The sequence below is a fragment of the Balaenoptera musculus genome, chromosome 10, assembly GCF_009873245.2.
Source record: "Balaenoptera musculus isolate JJ_BM4_2016_0621 chromosome 10, mBalMus1.pri.v3, whole genome shotgun sequence".
NCBI classification, from domain to species: Eukaryota; Metazoa; Chordata; class Mammalia; order Artiodactyla; family Balaenopteridae; genus Balaenoptera; species Balaenoptera musculus.
Window position 1 is genome coordinate 79982721 of NC_045794.1, and position 17916 is coordinate 80000636.

Below are 17916 nucleotides of genomic sequence, written 5' to 3' on the forward strand. Positions count from 1 at the left end.
TGTTGATGATCTGTTAGATTGTTTTCCAAAGTGGCTGTACCATTGTGTATTCCTACCAGCAGTGTATGAGGGTTCCAACTTCTCCACATCCTTGATAACAATTGTTATTATTTATCTTTTTGATTATAGTCATCCTAGTGGGTATGAAGTAGTATTTCATTGTGATTTTGATTCCCTGATGGTTAATGATATTGAAATCTTTTCATGTGTTTATTGGCCATTTGTATATCTTCTTTGGGAAAATGTCTATTCAGATCCTTGGCCCATAGCCTAAATTGGGTTATCTTTTTTTATCACTGAGTTGTAAGAATTTTTAAATATATATTCTAGATATATGTCCCTTATCAGATACATAATTTGCTAATATTTTTCCCAGTTGTGGCTTGTCTTTTCATGCTGTTAATCGTGTCTTTGGAAACAAAAAAGCTTTTAGTTTTAATGAATCCAATTTATCATCTTTTTCTTTTATGTTTTGTGGTTTTGGTAGCTCTTTACCTAACCCCAGATGTTGAAGATTTTCTTGTATGTTTTCTTCTAAAAGTTTTATAGCTTTAATGTTTAAGTCCATGGTCCAATTTGAATTAATCTTTTTTGTAAAGTGTGAGGTAAGGCTCTAAATTCATATTTTTGCACATAGATATCCATTTGTCTCAGCAACATTTGTTGAAAAAACTATCTTTCTTTACTGAATTGCCTTGGCTCCTTTGTCAAAAATTTTATTGATCATAAATGTAAGTATTTATTCCTAGACTCCCAGTTCTATTCCATTGATCCATAAATCTACCTTTATGTGAGTATCCATTGTCTTGGTTACTGTGTGGCTTGTAGTAAGTTTTTTGAAATTGGAAAGTACATGCCCTCCAATTATGTTCTTCCTTTTCAAAATTGTTTTCACTTTGAGTCTTTTGCATTTTCATATACACTTTAGAGTCTGCTTGTCAATTTCTGCCAAAAAACTAACAGAATTTTGGTAGACATTGTGTTGAATCTGTAGATCAACTAGTGCACAGTTGGCATGTTAACAATGTCAAATCCTCCAATTCATAAATATGAACTCTCTCTTCATTTATTTAGATATCAATTTTTCTCAATAATGTTTTTTTCAGTGTACAAATTTTGTACATTTTTGTTAAGTTTATTTCTATTGTGAACAGGTATTTTCTTAATTTCACTTTCAGATTGTTCATTGCTGGTACACAGAAATACAGTTGATTTATGAGTATTGATTTTGTATCCTGTGATTTTGCTAATAAACACATTTATTAATTCTAGAGGAATGTGTGTGTGTATCTTGGAATTTTTTACATATAGCATCATGTCTCCTGCAAACAAAGACAATTTAACTTCTTCATTTCCTATCTAGATGCATTTTTTTTCTTTTTCTTGCCTGTTTGCATAAGCTGGTATCTCCTGCTCAATGTTGAACACCTCTCAAACCCTCCTCAATAAAGCCTTCCTCTCAATTCAAAATGAGCTCTCTTTTTTGAATGTGTGTGTCACTAATTGTTCTTACAATATTGTTATTTAATGTTATTCTGTATTCTTCACTCAATGCCTATTAGCCTTGTTTCCAGAATTAAACAGGTGAATTGCCCAAGCTTATATAGTCAGTAAGCTGGCAATGGCTACACCAGAACCTAAGTAGTTTTATTACAGTTGGTGACTGGGGTCTCCATATTTGGGACAGGACTATATTGCTTAGATTTTAGATTCCCCATGGGCAGATCTCTCCAGGTATCATCTGTGTACCTCCAAGCTTAACACTTGATCTGGGCCAGGCCACCTTTGTGCATTGTATTTCCTGCTCTGGCATTAGCTTTATTCATTGCATTTCTTTTTCCTTGGGAGTCTTATAGCCAGAAATAAAAGACAGATATTTTTGTTATTGCTTGTTTTATTCTGGAGTTTTGTTGAAGATTTTAAAAATCGGCCAAAATATGAGCATCAAAAATTAGAACAAGCAATCTAATTGAATAGTTTTTACAGATTAGTTAATCTTTAAAATTGACTATTAATACTTCCTTTAAGTAATATTCTTGTTTCTGATGTCTTTACACACAATATATATTCAATTTCTAGATCCTCTATTAAGATGGTAAATAACATTTACTTAAAATGCAGTTTGTGTTTATTTTATTGTTATTCAAATAATGTAAGCTTATCTAGAAAATCACAAAAAAAGATAAAAATAATTAAATTACCCTTAAAACCTGGGATAACCACTGTTGATAATTTTCTCTGCTTGTGTATACGGGGAATATATGTGTGTACCTATCTTTTAAAAAATGGGATATTTTGCATGCTGTTTTGTAAGCTACACTTTTCTTTTGCTTAAAATAGTTTGGATGTCTTTTCATGTCAATAGATGAATATACATTATTACACTTAATGGCCATATAGTGTTCCACTAAAATCTCATCTTCAGAAGATGAGAAAATCTATCATGAAACTTTATGATGTCTTTATCTATCTTTATCATAAAACATTTGCCATATTTTTTAGGCTCTTCCCAGAAGGCATAGTTCTATTAAAGAACCAACAGTAAATAAATCTGAAATGCACAGTTTATTTGCCTGGATTGCAATAAGAGCTGCTGCACAGGTTGGTGTGAGTTTTATTTAACTCTTCTTTTTATCGTCACATCTGTTAAGGCAACACAGTGTATTGATACAAGAGAAAGGAAGATACCACATTCTTTGGGATTTGCACCAATGATGTTTCTTTGGGAAGATTAGAAGTGCTCTTTATATGTGTAGTGTTTTTAATCGCTATTAGCCAGACTTGGTTTGATTCAACCTTTCTTTAATGAAAATAATGGGAGATACACATGTGCACATATTTGACACACATTTTGGCAAGTATCTGTCATAGCTAGGGGAGGTAGCCTATTCAAAATGACTTATTTATTGATTAAATTGTCAACATTCATGATTTGTTTGACTATGATATATACTACATGTTGGGGATCACATGTTGTTTTTCAGTTTGTCTTTATTTTTTCCCTAATGTGTACCAAATGTTATTTTATGAATTTGCTTTTTCACATTATTTACCTAATGGATAATCTATGAATCAGAAAGCTTGCATTTATGAACTCTAATTATGCATTAATTTTAGGTCAGTGAGGCTGTGCTGGCAGTCAACCTACTTATCGGAAAGAAGAATTCTAGAACTGATAAAGTTAGTCAACGGGCATTACCGAATATCCCAGAATTTGCCACCATGGATCTTTTGTCTTCATACACAGATTATTTGCTTGGTATGTTTGAATGTTAGGCATTTTATAAAATTGTAATATATGTAATGTGTAATCAAGTTTCAGAGGTTTAATTGTAGAGATTTTAACTTAAAAAGGACAATAGTTTGGGGAGCCTCTGGGAGAGGATGGGGTCTTAGGATCTAGCTGCTAAAACATAGGGGCCTCAGCTCACTGTACATACATACATGACACTCCATCTGCTGCTGCATTTCAGATGCAGGGCTCTGTGAAAAAATGGTATTTCCTGATGTCTGTTTATTTTCCAGTTCACACATTTCAAATGAGACCTTTTGGGATTATTTATTTGAGGGACCTTCTCTGATCCTCTAAAATGTGTACTCACTCTTACACTCTCATATGGCTCCCTGTCCTTTTTCTTAGTTGTTTTATATTTGTGTGTGTGTGTGTGCCTGTGCACGTTTGAACTATTTCTCTTATTAAACTATTGTCAGCTTCCTGAGAGCAGGGACTTTAGCTATTTGATTTGCTGCTCTGTCTACAGAAAATCACACATTGCTTACACATAGCCGGCATTTGATATTAATATTTGTTAAATGAACGAATGAGAGGTTAGCGGAATTTAAACTTGACCTTACTGCTATGTTTTTTCTTACTTATGACGCCTTTGTTGGTTAGTAAACTATAATGTAAACCTCTAAGTCAGATCAGCAGTAACATAGATATTGAACAGTCACTTACGCGTTTGCCTGTTCATTTATTCAAGAAGTATTTATTGAGTGCTTCTTGTGTGCTAAGCACTTAGATAGGTTCTAAGGAGCCAGGTACTGGAATCTTACTTCCAGAAGGATATTTTAGGAATAACAGTATCTAATTTTGCTTGTCACTAGGTGAGCATTGAGCCAAAGGGAATGAAAGTGTTAACTTTAACCTGATGGGGGTGGGAACAGTCTTCCTAAAGCCTCTGAAATCACACCTATATGCAGTAGCTTACTCTGCTGAAGTGTTAAGTCAAACTTAGCTGAAGAGTTCGTGTCTGAAATCATCTCCTTTATGACTGTCTCCTGAAGAATAGGTGGCCCAGACTATTTTCCAACCTAAAAATGGTTTGCCCTGAGGTTAAACCATCAGATGGATTTTTATGCCAAGGTATTGTTTCCTTATTTTTATTGCCTTCATGCCTAGTAGGATTTTGCTTCATCAGATTTCCGGACTGTGGCCTGGATCTCAGACTGGGTGCATGGCCTTCCTTAGAGTCCCCATAGATAGGCTCCCAGGGGACAAAGCAGGGCAGTCTGGCAGCAGGGGCTGGTCACCGCTTTTTTCTCTTGACACTGCTCGTCAACTCAGTTCTCCCTGGTTCAGAATGCCAGGACGGCAGTCCTCTTAGAAGCACACATTATTGTTTTGCTACAAAGAGAATGCAATATTAATAATGAAGAGGGTTCAACTTATACCTTGATCCTGTCAAACCATTTAATTTCTCTCAACCTCATTTGTCCTAATCTGCAGACTGAGTGAATTAGATTTATTTATGGATAAGACTGAAATCTGAAAGCTTTAAGACTGTGATTCAACATGGCTGAACATGGCTTCCAACATGGCTATTTCTTTTTCATAATGGCCCCGTATTACCTCTGAAACATCTGTCTACTTTATCCTAGACACTTTCTTGTTTTACCAGTTTTTAGGCCAGGGATAACAAATAAGTTTCATCTAAAATGCTGTATTAATCAGTTATTGGCAAAATTATACTGTATACCAAATGACCCTAAAACTCAGTGGCTAGAACAATATGACTTCATTCTTTTACTTGTCTCATGTGTTCTGCTTCAGGCTGCAGGCTGAGTTCATGTGTACTCTGTGTACATTTGTTATGAGACCCAGGCTAAAGAGGCTGTGGCTACCTGGGGCCTGCTGTTCTCAGGGTATAAACCAGAGCACAAGACCAAGACCAAGCACAGAAGCACACTTGAGGCCTTTCTTCACATTACATCCCATTAGGCATAGCAAGTCATATGGCCAAGTCCAATACCAGTGAGGCAGGGAATTAGACTCTGCCTGTAGAGGAAGGAAGAGGGGTGTGAATGTTTGTGGAATGATAATCCAAACTATCACTTATGGCACGTTCAACCTATGGCTGGTAGCCACCTGAGAAGAATTCTGAACTTCTGTATGGAAACACTGGAAAAGGTGCTGCGGTGATCAGTTAGTAATGTCACCCGTGGGCAATGGCATCCCCTAACCAGATGATCTTAGTTGATCCAAATGGGCAGGTAGTCTTCATCTCAGCTCTGCTTATTACTAGAATTTATGCTTTACTTTTCTATTTCAGTGGTTTTCCTAGCATCTTCCAATTTTCAGTTTTCATTTTGTACCATTAACACTCCTTTACTGTTGTACCAAGATAGTAATTTGAAATGACCAAATTTTAAAGTCCAATTCATTTTGTATTTTGCCTTAAGAATAATAATTTTGCCCTCCAGTATTTTCCTAGCAGACTGATCGTTAATTCATGTTATGATTTCCCTCACTTCAGTATTTGGGTTAGAAGGAAATATTGAATCCCCAACTGACTGCTGCAAATACCCAGATGGCAGTGAGGTTCATATTATAATGAATTGCTAAAGGGAAACAATAACAAATAAAAATTGTTTGATTTTCCTTGCATTAGCATATATTAGCATCCAGGAGAAAACCCCCTCAGTGATTTACCTTCACTAGCATTGACTTGTACACGATGTGGTAAATGATATTCATTGTTATTGTGTGCAGAGCCCTGTACCAGATATTTCTGTCCAGAGGGAGGGAGGAGTCACAGAACACACCAAGGAGTGGGTCTTGCCTTCCATGAGCTTCCAGTCTTTGACCATCAGAACAGGCATCCACTTTGAAATTATATAAATGCGTCTTTTAAGAGGACCATATTAATTAATGGAGGCAGATTAATGTATTTTAAGCTAAAGCTGGACACAGGCGGGGTGGGCATATGAGTTTATTAGGAACTTTTTTTTCTGGAAGAAGTACATGTGGGGCAGATACAAATGAATTGGAGGCATGGATACCAGATAGGAGGGGGAGCTCATTTTCTCAGCAGAGCAGTTGACAATCAGAGAAGCATGGTGAGAAAATAGACCAGTCACGTGTGGAGGATGGAATATAGATCATCTTGCCAGAACCAGAGAGCAATTGTATGATGTCTATAGAACAATAAGAGAATTGAGTGTTGTAGCTGGTCCAATTTATTGAGGTTTCTTTTACATTGTCTTGTAGGAATAGAGACCCTGAAATGATGCTACTGGCGATATGGGACCATATTTAGATTGAATGCAAAAGAAACATTTACTCCATGTCTACTCTGGGCCCAGTTATATTCAAATATATACCATCCTTTTGTCTTGATTTTCCTGTGGGCTTAATAAAAAATTCAGCTAGGATTAAAAATTATTAAATTCTATAATACACTTTGAATTAAAAGCAACATTTAGGATTAGTGGTTCCGGATGCAGCCTCTCACAACTAAATACACTTGATATGTGGAAAAATATAAATACGTGTCATGCCAAAAATGAATGTTGATGAACCTACTGTCAGAACATAGAGATCTATGGAGCAGAACTGAGAATCAGCTGACCGAGAATCAACGAGTACATGCTTTGCCTCTTGAAGCAGAGAAAACCTTCCATCCTGAAAAAAGTATGATTTGTCTTTCCCATACTGCCTTGCCCCTGGCTCAGAGACATGGATCAATGCCAACTAAAAACTGGGATGTCATTCCTCTACTGCTCTCTTGGCTTTTTCTATTCCTCTGAGACACAATTTTCTATAGTGGTGGGGAACTAGGGAGACACATTATATCCTCAAATCCTGAATAATTAAACCACTTACAGGTGAGAAGGGAGATAAATCATTCATGCTTACAACAGTGATTGTGTGTGTGTGTGTGTATGAGCATGTGTGTGTATATGTGCTGTATCAATCCAGAGTGTCAGCAGTTCATACAATGAGGGTGTGATGAGACCCATCCTCAGCAAAGCAGAGCTGTCCTGGGCCGATGTCTGCAAGAGTCTAGATGTTCCACTCAGAGCTCTGCCCTTTGATCACGTAAATCTGAGAAAGGACGGTACCATGACCAAGGGCAGAGCATACGTTCTCCACTCTCTATTGTCAGACACGAGGCATGAAGAGACCCTATTCTAGACAGAGTCAACTGTGAGAAAATAAGAAACAACAGATGGCACATGTGAGAAAATATTGCCACATGAACGCAATGGAATGCTATCCTGAAGACTCAGAGGAAGATTGACCCTTGAAGGAACCAAAGGAAATCTAACAAGATGGTTTGAAACTCTTAGCAGAGCCTAAGCAGTCACTCCTGATGCTGTGTGCTGGTGCTTTCTTGTGTGATTTCATTTATCCTTTAGGAAAGTCCTGTGAGAGTGTCACTGTGCACATTTATTAAATGAGGCAAGGTGCTGGGAGAGGTTATTGAACTCTGGGTGATAGTTCACAGCTAATATAGACCCTCATCTATACAATTCTAAAGGCAGTGCCCTGAATCGTTGTGTTGGGTGTGATAAATAAGTTTTACCAGGAAATCAAAATGCAGAATTGATACTTCTGGTCAACCTGTTGGCCTGAGCTGGCATGAAAGATGCTTCTGCCCTCCCCAATAGAAACCTATTACAAGGCTGGATAAAATAGAACCAAAATTGTTTTAATTTATAGCTGAGCATGAAATCAGGAAAGGGAGATCCCAAGTCACCAAAGTAAAATGAGAAATTTTAAACAAGAGCTGCAGCTGAGGACTCACTGGAGCAGGAACAGCCGGGGCTGGGACTTGAATGCCTGGTGAAAGAAGGGGTCTGGAAAGAGGGCCCCACAGGTAGGGAAAGTCAGAACCTAGCTAACTGCATAAAATTGGGGTTCAGAGAGGGCTTGTCCACAAATTGAGGACTAGAAGTACTCTGCCCACTGGCCTGCGTAGCTACAGAGCAACATGTCAAGTGCCCAGTGAGGGCCAAAAAGCAACTACAGGGGAGAAGTCAGAAACCACCTAAGACTGTGAGGTTGGAATTCACGCCTCCTGAATGACGCAGGGAAATTAGCATAAATGCCCAGAACCAGTGAAAGCGTGCAGATCTGGCTGGGGATAGTGGAAACTGTGGCAAAGGGATACTCTTCAATGCAGGGTATAAGGGACTCTCCCTCCAAAAAATTCTCCTGAAGATAAACTTAAAGATAGCACAGATAACACCTGGACAAATTTTGGCATCATTTTTGGATTATAAAGAGGAAGAAAAAAATTGTAAACAGTCAGAAAAAGCAGACTTTCTACAAAGGAACAGAAATTGAACTGGTCTTAATTTTTCTCTGTGACATTAAAGACCAAATGACAGGGACTTCCCTGGTGGTCCATTAGCAAAGAATCCACCTTCCAATGCAGGGGACGCTGGTTTGATCCCTGGTCAGGGAATTAAGATCCCACATGCCGCGGGGCACCTAAGCCCGTACACCACAACTACTGAGCTCGTGCGCCTCAGCTAGAGAGCCTGCATGCCGCAAACTACAGAGCCCACATGCTCTGGAACTCGCACTCCACAACTAGAGAGAGAAAACCCACACGCCGTAACTAGAGAGAAGCCCGCGCGCCGCAACGAAAGATCCCATCCACATGCCTCAACAAACATCCCGCATGCCGCAACTAAGACCCGACACAGCCAAAAATAAATAAATAAATAATAAATAAATCTTAAAAAAAAAGACCAAATGACATTGGCCAAATATGTATCGAGGTTCTTTTTTTCTTTTAATTTAGTTCAATTTTTTGCATAGGTAATTTATTCTCAAGAATCACAACTCAAAAGTCATAAAAGGGTATGGAGAGAATGTCTCCCTTCCATCTTCTCTGCAAGCGCCTCAGTTCTCCTCCCCAGAGGCAGTCAGTGTTGTCAGAATATTAAGGTCCTATTCCTGCTGTAACAAATAACCACAAATTTAGTGGCTTAAAGCAACACAATATATTATCTTACAGTTCTGGAGTTCTGAAGTCCAAAATAGGCCTTACTGGGCTAAAATTAAGGTGTCAGCAGGGCTACATTCCTCTGGAGGCATTGGGGGAGAATGTTTCCTAGGCTTTTTCAGCTTCTAGAGACCACCTGAGTTTCTTGGCTTGTGGCCCCTTCCTGCAGCTTCCAAGCCATCAGAGTAGCATCTTCAGTCTCTCTGACTCTGATACTCTCAGTCTTCTGCTTCCCTTTTCTACATATAAAGACCCCTATGATTACACTGAGCCCACATGGATAACATAGGATAATCTCCCCATTTCAAGGTCAGATGATAGGCAACCTTAATTCCATCTGCAACCTTAATTCTCCTTTGCCCTGTAACCTAACATATTCACAGGTTCTGGGGATTAGGGCGTGGAAATCTTTAGGGAACCATTATTCTGCCTACCACAATTGGTTTCCTGTGTTCTGTACCAGAGATATCACATGCTTCTACAAACTGTCAAGGTTCTGTTATAGAGAACAGAATCCACTCCAATTTGTTTAAGCAGGAGGAGATTTATTAAAGGACTTTCAAAATCCCTGTGAGGGCTAAAGAAATAAATTCCAGGCTGAGCATCCAGAAATGACTAAGCCATACATAACTGGATCACCAAGGGAATGCAGGTTTTTGTTTTCTTTTGTTTTATAAAGTGTCTTAGTCTGTTCGTGCTGCTATAAGAAAATACCACGGACTGGGTAGCTTATGAACAACAGAAATGTATTTCTTACAGGTTTGGAGGTTAGAAGTCCAATATCAGGGCAGCAGCAGATTCAGTGTCTGGTGAGGGCCCGCTTTCTGGTGCACAGATGGTGCCTTCTTGCTTTGTCCTCACGTGGTAGAAAGGGCTAGGGCTCTCTGGAGCCTCTTTGATAAAGGCACTAATACCATCACTTTGGGGGGTTAGGATTTCAACATATGAATTTCAGGAGGGTGGGAACACAAATGTTCAGACCATAGCATAAGGGAAGCTGGAGAATCAGAAATCTGCCTGCAAAACAGGAAGACTCTGCTCTAGCTGCAGCCTCACCAGCCACACCACGTCTGCCAGAATCCACACAAGCAAAAGATGCTTTGACTCTTGTCTTCTGCACCACTTAGCACAGTGCCAACTTCAGGTCTTTCGTGAATGCACTGAATTTGTGATACCTAAATCTCATCCAGGGCCCTAGCTGCAAGGAAATCTCAGAAATGTGATTTTTATCTCTGCAACTTCTTCAATATAGGTAAGCACATTCAGAGATTAGGAAAAATGTTGAGTGAACCAATATGGTGCACACTAATACACTGATATATTTTTCCCTTAAAAATACAAATAATAGTATAACCATTAGTATGCATAATTTTATGCTTCTTCCTCATTGTTTTTCTTCAACCTAATGTAAGTGTATCTGTTGGCAATTTTTTCAAATCAATACGTAGCTTCTTTTTATTGTTGCATAATCTTTATAAAGATGCACCATAATTAGTCTTCCTTTGATAGATATTTAGGTTGTTTCTACCCTTTTGCTATTACATACAAATTTGCTCTAGATATACATATATCACATATATATCTATTGACCCAATAGATATACTAACCTATGTACAAAGTTTTATATATATATGATATATATGTATATTTATAAATGTCATATGTATATGATTTATATATATAGTATATGTATAATTATATATGTATAAAATCTTGTTCATAAGCCAGTATATTGATTGGGTCAATTCCCATAAGGAAAATTTCTGGATCAAAGGGTAGAATCATTTGTAATTTTGATAAGGTTTGCAAAACACCTTCCATAAAGGTTATGCCAATTTGTTTTCCTGCCAGTAATTAATAAAAGGTCTTTTTTCCCCATACCCTTGTTGACACAGGTATATTATAAACATTTTTAAACCTTGTCAATATAGTAGGAAGGGAAGGTTTAATTTTAATTTACACATCTCTTTCTAGGACTAAGCTTAAGCATCTTTTGTGTGAACTTTCTGCCCATGATTTACTTTTTTTTTTTTTTTTGAGTTGGTTTTTTTCCGTTACCTTTTCTTTAAAAATTTGTAGAAGCTCTTAATTATAGAAATCAACCCTTTAACTGTGATATTATTTGCAAATATATTTTTTCAATTATCAGTTATTATTTAGCCTTCTTTATGGTGGTTCTGTCCCATGAAGGAACTTTTTATTTCTAAATGGTATACATTATTAACCTTTTCTTTGGTAAGTTTTGCATTTATGTCATAGTTAGAAAGGTTTTGTCTCTATTCTGAGACTATAAATAAGTTCTCCCACGGACCCTTTTACTAATTTATGGAAATCTATTTGGAATATGTAAAAAATAACAAATGGATACAATTTTAGTTTTTCCAGATGGCTACCCTATTTCTGTACTTTTTACTCATTTCCTATTGATCTGTCTATTCAGGTTTCAGTACCACACAGTTTTAATTATTGTAGCCTTATAATATATTTAATCTCTATTAGAGTAAATCCCCACTCATTACTCTTTCTTTTCAAAATTGTTTTTCTTGTCTTTTATGGCTTTTTTTTTTTTTTTTTTTTTTACTTTGGAAGCAGCTTATCTAGTTAAAAAAGCTCTCTCATAATTTCATTGGCGTTTCATTACCTTTATACTTTATCTTAGAAATAACATATTTTTCTTCTATTGAGTCATCTTAACCAAGAATATTTTATGTCCTATATTTTTTAGTTCATGCCTTTTAAAAAAATATTAGTCCCTTAGGAGTGTTGTAATGTTTTCTTTAAATAGATCTTGTATACTTCTTGTCAGGTTTATTTCTGGATATTTTACCTTTTTATTGGTATTGCAAAATTTTTTTGTTAGATTTCTACTGGTTGTTGTTTTCGTGTGGAGGCTATTGATGTCTCTATATTACTTTATTATCTTTAGGTATTTTTCTCCACTTTACCTTTCATGAGCAAAGTCTGGGTCAGTAAATGTTTTTATAAAGGGCCAAATAATAAATATTTTACGCTTTGTGGTCTCTGTTGCAGCTATTCAACTCTGCTGTGTTAATGTGAAAGGAACCATAGACAAAATGTAAATGAATGAACATGGCTGTATTCCATTAAGGCTTTAGTTATGGACACTGACATTTGAATTTCATAAAACTTTCACATGTCACAAAATACTATTTTTAAAATTTTTTCAACCACTTAAAAATGTAAAAACCATTCTTAGCTCATCGGTCATACATAAACATGCATGGGCCTGATTTGTCCCATGGACTATAGTTTCTGCCTTATGGATTTAGTTAATTCATTTTAAATGCCATCAAATTAATGCCTGTATTTATTTGTTCAAGTTTCCTTTTTCTTTTTTTTGGTAATACAAACAATGCTGCCATGAGTATCTTCTGCAAGACTCCTGGTACACATATATGAGTATCTGCATTTAAAATTTTATTAGACCCTGCCCAGGAATTTGCTTTCACAAGTGCTGTATGAGAATTCTGGTTTCTTCACATTATTAACAATATTTATTATTTTCAGATTTTAGTTTCTGTTAATTCCTGAGGAATGTGAAATGGTATTTCATTTTAAATTGCGTTTATCTGATTTTTAATGATGCTAAACATTTTGGCCATTTGGGTTTCCTTTTCTATGAGTTGCCTGTTGAAATTTTTTGCCCATGTTTCTGTTGAACTATCTGACTTTTTCTTATTGATTACATAGTAGAGAAAAAATAATTTGTGTATTCTAAATATCTTTTCTCAGTCTATGGTTTGTCATTTAACTGTGTGTTTGGTGTCTTTTGTGATATAAAATTTTTTTTAATTGAATGCAGTCCTAAGCGTCAGTATTTCCTTTATGAGTTTTGCTTTTCTTTTTTCACATATGGTTATTTTTCAAGGAAAGCATATTTGTATTCCAATTTTTTTTTTTTTTTTTTTACTTTCAGATAACTACCAAGTTGCCTTCCAGACTGCCTGTACATTCTCTTACCCTAGTGATGAGATATATGAGAATGTAGATACTGGGGAAAAAAAACCCAATTAAAGTGGATATTACATGGATTCTTCTGCTGCGCTATTATATTCACCTGCAAAGAATTAATAATATGAGCAAACTGCTAGGTAGGCCTTTGCTGTGTTAAGAAAGAATATATTCCTTTCCAGTTATTGTTTAAGTCATATTTCTTATTTAGAATTATAAAATACTTTTGACTTCTTTCTGAGTGAACTCTCATCAGAAGATGGAAATTTTAGGGGTTCTTAAACTGAGATACATGGACCTTTGGATAGAACTGTATTTCAATGTATTTAAAAACGTCCTTAGAAGGAGGGGTCCAGAGGCATCCCCCAAGACTGCTAATGTGGTGTGTGGGTCAAAACGGTTAAGAATCAGTGACCATAATGTGACAGCTTATAAAATGAACAAGGTGAAATTTTGGCTTTAAGGAGAGAGTGTTCCAGTATCCAGTATGTAAAGAGAAAGATAGGACATTTAACTCCACGAAGTTTTGGATTTTGTTCAGTTTTTTTTTTTCTTTTAAATCATTGATGCTATCTAAAGAATATCCAGAAAAACTTGTATAATCTGCTTTACATCAGTTCCTCCTATGTTTTTGTGACAGTGTGTTTATCTGTGCCCATAAAATTGGTGATTCAGTGTTGCTTATTGGCAAACAGTTGGAAAAGACAGGTTGACCATGCCAGCGCCCTGTGATGGAGAAGCCAGCAGGGCAAATAGGCTGAGTCACGGAGTGGCTCAGCATGGTTATTGGGAGTTAGCGATGGGATGGACAAGCACTCGGAAAGGTGTTGGGTAGAAGGTGCATTGTGATGGGGCCAAGAGTTCAATGTCAAGGAAGTGGACGTGAGCCAGCGCAGCAGGCCCTGGTGATGCCTTCCCCCTTATCAACTCAGCTCACTTCTGGATTCACCTGCTGGTGCTTCCCATGTCAATCGCCCACATTTTACTGCTTTCTGCTCTGGGATTTCTCAGAAGTTACTATGGCCCAGCATGCAGGCAGGACAGCCTGGAAGTACCAGGGATTCCACACACTCAGCAGTAACCTGCAACTACTGAGGCAGGGAACTGGTAGATAGTTGTAACATTGATGGAACAATGTTACATGTTTTTTCCAGGAGGTCCTCAGCAGGACTGAGCCCTCCTTGTCCATAGCTGTAGCCCTTTCATAACTCACTCTCATTGGCTCTTTTCTTCTCTCTATCACACTTTTCCCGTTCTCTCACTTGACATCGGTTTTCAAATAAATTACCTGCACCGACATTTTTGCTTTAAGTTTTTTTGGGGGGGGAAAACCCAAAATAAGACAGCTAGATAGAATATTTTGCATTGTTAAGCTTGGCCATAAGCAATTCTATTAGTGTATAAGCTTGAAAAATGGAGGAAGGTCATGGGCAGCCACTAGCTGAGGTGGGGATATACAGGAATAAAGTTAATGAGCAAAGGCCAACAATATTGAGACCATTTTGTTATCTAACATGACTCTATATTAGTGTTTTGGTTTTTTTTTTTCCTTTAAGCATCTCTGAAGCCAGGATCTGGAATGTCTTTGCCAGATGACACACTTCTCACTTCTCTTTTCAACTCTGGATTGATTTTGCGCCAAAAAGAAATGCATTTTTTCCTTAAAAGATTCTTACAGCTATATTCTTCTTCTTGTATTGACGAATTTCCAAAAGAACTATTTCAAGTCATAGAAAATCCATCTTTTCCAGAAAAATTCTTATATGACTCATCAAGCAAGGTAATGTTTTAAAACGTTATATGTTTTTGTAAGACTTCTTAGAATCATCCTTATATTTCTGAACGAAGCACATTAACCTCAATGCTGGCACAAAGGTTTCTAGTTCCCTCAGAATTCCTGGGAAAGCTTGTTTCTGTTTTACCAGAGAGAGGCCAACCAGACATCCTGGATTTTCTGTTTACTTAGGTCCTATTCTGCTGCTCTCATAAATCTTCAAAATGTCTCAGAATTTTCTATATTCCTACACATAACAATATCTCTCAGGGAGTCGTTTTGCCAAGAAGTTATACAAGTTTCAATATAATCACCCTATAAGAAAACTAGACTGAGTTTCTAAATCTATGCCCATACCAGACACATTCATGTTTCTGTTTTCAACTATCTGAGAGAAGTGACCTGAAAATGTGGCTTGTTCCAAATGGGAACCTTTTCTCATTTTATCCTACTGGAGTATAGTAACCTTATGTTTGGGGTAAATAATAACAAAATTATTTTTTTAAAAATCATTCTTTGGAACAAGAGAGTAGGGTGACTGTGAATAAACTGTGATTTTAACAAGTAGTGGAAAGACCTACTAAGGAATATTTAAGAATTCAGTTAAAGAAGTGATCCTCAATTGGGGTTATGGAGTTGGCCCCAGGGCAGTATCTTGGAATCCACGTAGGAGGATTTTTCAAATTACTTTCTGGATTCTGGGGTATTGGGATGGCCAATACTCAGGATCTCCATTTCCTGCCCCAGATTCTAAATCTTTGAGAAATAAAAGAGTAAGGCATGGTAGAATTAAAAAATACCCAACTTTATGAATCACAAAGTTGATATTGTAGGATATGGTTTATATTTACAGGTAAATGGTCTCCCTAGTAGTGATTAGCAAAGTTTACAGTTCTGCCAATCCAGGCTTGGGGGTTTTGGTGGGGAGGGGGATCATTACAGGCCTACTTAAAATCTGTGGGGACAGAAACCCTTTCAAATCTGTTGCATGAAGGAACAGAGACTGTTCACTCCCTACAAACAGTATGCTCCGAAGCAGAGAGAGCAGAATAATGCATATTCAAAATTATTTTTCTCAAATTCACCAATCAAGTAACTCTCTTGAGGGAGAGGAGTGAGAGGAGGTGGAAAGGCCAGGAATGTATCATTAATGTCTGGCCCTCCACAGTGCAGGAAACTGTGGAGTAGGGTCACATCGTTTCCGTCTAACACCAGAGTCTGGTTCACCCATCCTCGGAACCGAGACTACCTTGAGATTTACTGCCACATGTCCCAGACACCTCAGGTGTTTTGGAGTAGGGGAGAGAGAATGGGAAGGTTGAGAACTATAGTTTCAATGGATGTATTCTTGTGAATATTTTATAAGAGTTTGGAAACTAATATGTGTGATTTCGTCAATACTGTTCTGAAAGGAGCTTTGCTTGAATATTTCAGTATTAAGGGCAGCCTATCGTTATCCAGTTCCTAAGGATGACGCTCCAAACGTACAACCTTGAATACAGTGTAAATATCAATACATGTGATATTTCGAATGGTAGCAATATTATCAAAGAGTTGTTTCACCCGTTTGCTCTTTTTTGGGGGGGAGGGGATATAATTAGTGTAACACTCTCCCAGGATAATCAGCTCTGGAGATCACTGTCGCTTGCCTGACAGTTGCAAGCCACCTAATCATGTGTTTGTTTCACTGGGGTAGACAGAAAATGAGCATAAAGCCTTTGGATTTTTAAAAAAATAAACTCTAAGCTTGGCTGACTTTTATAATAACATTTTTGAGCCTTTAATCACTTAGAAGGCTATTTCAGTCAAACTCTTTCCATACTTTGATACAACCCACTTTTCCCCCACAAAGAAGTAGATGCCTTTCCAGAACCATCATTGCTACATGCCATGCTCATCAGCTTTGTGAAGCTGTATGTCGTCAAGTCTATTGAAGCTCTGTGATGGAAAAACAAAAGTGCTAAACAAATTACATTAAAAATTCCAAAAAAAAAAAGGACATGATTAAAATGCTGCACAATGCTGAGTTATTCATGTTTAGACCGTGACAGACTGCGTAAGGTCAAATATTTGATTAGTGCAAAGTGATTTGTTGTTTATACGATGTGGCGAACAAGAGTGCTTCTGGTAGGTCTGTTGTTTCATTCCTTTCAAACAATAAATCAAACATATCAAAAGTACTCAGTGTATAGCCCATCGACAAGCTTATGTAATTAATCCCATTAGCAATTAGATATTACATTTTTAAAAAGTGAATAGAAAATTCATAATATAAATAAAAATATAAAAAATATTTATAGGACATTCCATCCAAAACAGCAGATTACACTTTCTTCTCAAGTGCACATGGAACATTCTCCAGGATAGATCACACCTTGGGTCACAAATCAAGCCTCAGTAAATTTAAGAAAATTGAAATCATATCAACTATCTTTTCTGACCACAACGCTATGAGATTAGAAATGAATTACAGGGAAAACAACGTAAAAAACACAAACACATGGAGGCTAAACAATACATTACTGAATAACCAAGAGATCACTGAAGAAATCAAAGAGCAAATCAAAAAATACCTAGAGACAAATGACAATGAAAACACGACAACCCAAAACCTATGGGATGCAGCAAAAGCAGTTCTAAGAGGGAAGTGTATAGCTATACAAGCCTCAAACAACAAGAAAAATCTCAAGTAAACAATCTAACCTTACACCTAAAGGAACTAGAGAAAGAAGAAAAAACAAAACCCAAAGTTAGCAGAAGGAAAGAAATCATAAAGATCAGAGCAGAAATAAATAGAAACAAAGAAAACAATAGCAAAGATCAATAAAACTAAAAGCTGGTTCTTTGAGAAGATAAACAAAATTGATAAACCACTAGCCAGACTCATCAAGAAAAAGAGGGAGAGGACTCAAATCAATAAAATTAGAAATG

At 36.9% G+C, this 17916-nt stretch overlaps 1 protein-coding gene across 1 annotated transcript in view; it reads left to right on the top strand.

Annotated features, from left to right (window-relative positions):
* Positions 1 to 17916, top strand: part of CFAP54 (cilia and flagella associated protein 54) — a 298821-nt gene that overhangs the window by 221018 nt on the left and 59887 nt on the right. Inside the window, 5 exon segments of the mRNA XM_036865998.1 lie at positions 2503 to 2601; positions 3118 to 3259; positions 13177 to 13253; positions 13255 to 13351; positions 14768 to 14991. Of these exon segments, the coding sequence (XP_036721893.1) occupies positions 2503 to 2601; positions 3118 to 3259; positions 13177 to 13253; positions 13255 to 13351; positions 14768 to 14991 (639 nt within the window).